The following is a 4,146-nucleotide window of genomic DNA, read 5'->3' as shown; positions in this document are numbered from 1 at the left end:
GGTGCAGGGCTGTGCTCAGGCGGCTGGGGGCATTAGGGGTGGTGGGGACCCAACCTGAGAAACCAAGGGGGTTTGGGTTATTTTGTGGGGTTTTCTTTCCATTTTGAACTTGAAATGCACGAGCAGGTATGTCACTGCCTGGGGTTGCAGAAAGTGCTTTGGTCCTTGGGGTTTTTTTTTCCCCCCTGCAACTCCATGCACTCTCGTGTGGGATGGGAGCTGGGGCTGATCCTGCCACCCTCTGCTCCTCCAAAGAGGCTGTGCCCCAGGGTGGTGGGGCAATGGGTCTGGATGGGGATCGCTTCTCCTTTTGGCAGCCCCGTCCTCCGGCAGCCTCTGTCCCCACTCGGCTCCTCTCCTGCCTGGCCTCCTCCTCTGCCTTCCCCCTGGTTTTGGGGCAGCGTTTGCAAGGGGATGCCTGTGGCTGCAGCTCCTGTGTGGGGAAGAGGAAGGCAGCGTGGGGCCGATGTGAAACCAGTCCATACATCCACCACACCAGCAGGCTCTCAGTGACTCCCTAGCTTCCCCCTTCGCCCCAGCACCTCTTGGTCCTGCCTGAAGGCACCTGCCGGCACCGGTTCACGGCCCAAAGTTTGAGGTTCCCTGTGTCCCTGCTCACTGAGGATGAGCTGGCTGCAAGCAGCAGCCCTGACCCTGAGTGCCCCAACCCCCTCTGCGGCACACCGTCCCTTCCAGGGGAACGAGGGACGTCGGGGACCCTCTGGGGAGGGATGCTTGGAGACTCCAGGGACGCCCTGGCAGCCCGGAGTGGGCCCAGGGGGGGCCGTGGCCCCCGCCCCAGTGGCAGGCAGGGACGTGCCACTTCCTTCCTGTGTTTGTGCGCTCGCTCCCCTCCTCTTTCTGCCTGGCCTCCTGCCTGTTTCTCCTTTAAACAGCCTGATAAATATTTCCCCCCCGCACCGTGTTGCGTAAGCTCGCCCCACTCCTGTGCTGGCTTTTGCAGGGAATGGGAGCCCGGGTTCGGGCCGGGCTGCCGGCGGGTGCTGGTGTGGCACGGCGAGCCCATCACCGCTGCCTAGCCTCCGACCTCCGTCCTCATGCCTCCATCCCCGCACCCGAGCGTGGTCCCCAGCTCGTTGTGCTGCCACAGGATTGTTCTTACTGCAGGACGCGCGTGGATAGCGGTGTGCCGGTGTAGGCTGGCAAACCCCACGGCTCAGCCCCGTCTGTGGTGCCAGCTCCGCACACTGTCCCCACTCCCAGCCCTCCTCCCCACAGCCCCCTGGGACTGGCCAGGGCTTGGGGCAATGGCACCCAACCCAGCGGCCAGGAGGGCAATGGCACACACAGCCTGTCTGTCCCCTGTGCTTGAGCGGGATGAGCCGGTGGCTTGCTGTCACACTGTCGCCCCTTCAAATGGGGCTTTTTCAGGCAATTAAACTGAAAGAGCTCTCCTGCTGCTCTCGTCTACAGGGCTCCTGCCCCACAGAGCCAGGGGCAGGAGGACGGGGAGACCGGGGTGGGTGGGCATGGCCCCCGGTCCCCTGCCTGCTGCATCCTTCTTCACAAGGTTGATGTTTGTCACCTGAGGTGACAGAGGTGCTGAAGCTTATACGATTTACTGCGGGGCGCCCAGCCCAGCCACATTGCAATGCATCCTCATCCCTGCGCTTAGCAAGATCCGGCCCCCCTTCTCCTCTCCCTTTTAGTTTCATTTTTGTGGAGGGTGATGGTGATCTGTGGTGCTGCCCAAAGGGGTGAGACCCTGGCGAGGGGAAAGTAGCCGTCGGCTTTCACGGGAGCCAGCGGGCACAGGGAGAGGGGAGAGGACTCACGCCAACGTCCTGAGCTCCGCAGGTTGTTCCCGCGAGCGAGCTAACCCCGGTAGCAGCACAGCTTTTCCTTTTTCCACTGAGCAAAGGCGAACCTCTCTGATGGCATTCACCGTCACATTCCCCTGACAGGGAACCTCATGGGATGATGAGCCCTTGGGACTCCCGGTCCCCATGAAAGCAGGCCCCCCGGCAGGGACAGGACCGCATCTCCCACTGCAGCAGTGCAGCCCATCTTGGGGGGAATGCGTTGGCAGCTCCACGCAAGCCAGAGCACCGTAAAAATAACCACTCTGCCTCCCAGGGATGATTCATGATGCAGCTGAAGGGCTTCCCTCCTGCTATTTCGAATCGCTGGAGAAAGAGCTGATGATAGCTCATGTAGGGGCTCTTGTTTCCATAGAGCACATGGCGGCTTTGGGAAGCGGCCCTGGGCGCTGCCTGGTTTTATGAGCTATCTGCACTGTGATGCTTTTCTTCGTCGGGCAAAGCAGACACGGTGCAGGAGATGGGCACCCTGCACACATCCTGGGTGCCCCATGGGTCCTCGGCTCCTGTTCATTCCCATCTCCCATTCCCTGGCAGTAACCCTGCAGGGACCGTGCCTGTCCAGCTCTAGGGGTGCCCGGTGCCATCGGGCTGCGGTGGCGGCTCCATTGGCACTGGCAAATGCTGCAGCAGGCGGGCGGGCATCTGCAGGCCGAGCTGTGCCGGATGCGGATGTGGTGCTGAGCCCAGGCGGTCGTGGGGTCTCCTGTCCCCGTGCTGTGAGGTTTGGACTCGGAGGAGACAGGAGAGCCCAACAGTGGGACAAGCTCTGGCTGGCAGTGGCTGGGGGGCAGCATTAGATGCTGACACAGCATAAAGTTTGCCAGAATTTATGCCTTTAATCTAATCCCCCTTGGAGGGTCCGGACAGGTTTTGGGGTCTCTCTAGGCCCCTGTGGTACATCTGGCCGAGGGTGCTGTGCCCCTGCCAGCACTGCCTGCTGCCTGCCTTGCTTCTGCATCCCGCCCCACGCTTCAGTATTTCCGCTTCCGAAAACCACTCGCGTTTCTTCCGCAAGGAAGTAACTCAGGGAGGTGAAGCGCAGCATCGTTTATTCACAAGATGCTGTTAAGAGGGTGCTTCATTTAATTCCTGCCCGGTTGTGGTCCTGTGCCCCCCCCCACCTGGGGAGCAGAGACCTGGTGTCTACCCCCCAGCTGGGGCTGAGGCCATGTTCCCCTTCCCTGCCGGTGACTTTTGGGGTGCGCTTTGGAAGCACCCGTGGAAGGAGCTGGGGGCACCCGCTGCCTCCTGCCACCGGCAGAAGTTTTGCCCTGGACTTCGCCCTCACTTTCCAGCTGCTGCTTCCCATGCTGAAACTCATGCTGACCCTGAGGCATCCTGATAGGGACCCAGCACGGATTTTAGCAACACGGGAGTGTGGAAAGGCCCCCACAGGGCTTTGCTTTGATCCACGGCAGAGCCCCGCCATCACCCAAGCCCCTTCCCATGCTCCCTGGCAAGGTGATCCTCTGTCCCCGCTGCCGTAGGGGCCTCTCCTGCCTGTTTCTCTAGTACCTGCCTCCATTTTAGTTTGATTTGATGGTGGCCGTGCTCGACAGCTCCAGCTCTTGGACCTCTTTCTGCCTCCCCAGGGGCAGGGGACAGCCCTGTGCCATGTGGGCTGGGTGCACGTGCTCTCCGGAGCCCTTGGATACCCCCACCAGGTCCCAGGTGCACTTTTTCTTCCTCTTTTCCCTTGCACACACCCGGAGCAGCCGGGAGATGGTAAAAATAACTGTGATGCATCCTTGCAACTGCTCCGGGCTCAGCTTGCAGATGGTTGTCCCCGGGGGAGGAGGAGAGCGAGCGAACTACACGTGCCACGACTCGGTCACGTTGGGCTAGGGAAGTGTCTCAGTTTTGAGAGCTGGGTTAAGAGAAGCCGAGCTCAGCAAACCAGGTTGGCCTCGAGAGGTCCATGTGAAGGGAGAGGCGGTGCAGATGGAGGCAAGCCTGGCTGGGATTTTGCATCCAGGCGAAGCGATTGCACGCCCCTTTTTCTAAGTAAAATCCCAGGATACTCCGAGAGGGATGGGAAGAAGCCCACCACCCCAAGAAGTCACCGCACCGCGTGTACCCCAGGGAGCAGTGTGAAGCTCTGCCCAGGCATGGCTTTATCTAGTTTATTTATCTAATTATCTGTTTCTTGTTTGTGAAAACCTTTTGAGGACAGGCTGGGGTACGGACATGGATGTCCATCCTATTCCTCTCCGCCTGCACAGGCCTCCAGGTGCCTGTGCCAGTCAGGAATGGAGGCAGCTCCTGCCTCCTCCTCCTCCTCCTCTTCCCCCTCCCCCCCAGC

The 4,146-nt window shown here is 60.7% G+C and overlaps 1 protein-coding gene across 1 annotated transcript in view; it reads left to right on the top strand.

Annotated features, from left to right (window-relative positions):
• Positions 1-114: 114 nt before the first annotated feature.
• NECAB3 (N-terminal EF-hand calcium binding protein 3) overlaps positions 115-4,146 on the top strand; it is a 33,723-nt gene continuing 29,691 nt past the window's right edge. Inside the window, exon 1 of the mRNA XM_009284015.2 lies at positions 115-126. Within this exon, the coding sequence (XP_009282290.1) occupies positions 115-126 (12 nt within the window). The remainder of the gene's footprint in view (positions 127-4,146) is intronic.

The sequence above is a fragment of the Aptenodytes forsteri genome, unplaced genomic scaffold, assembly GCF_000699145.1.
Source record: "Aptenodytes forsteri isolate BGI_AS27 unplaced genomic scaffold, ASM69914v1 Scaffold295, whole genome shotgun sequence".
Taxonomy (NCBI): domain Eukaryota; kingdom Metazoa; phylum Chordata; class Aves; order Sphenisciformes; family Spheniscidae; genus Aptenodytes; species Aptenodytes forsteri.
This window is presented reverse-complemented; position numbering and strand designations above follow the sequence as displayed.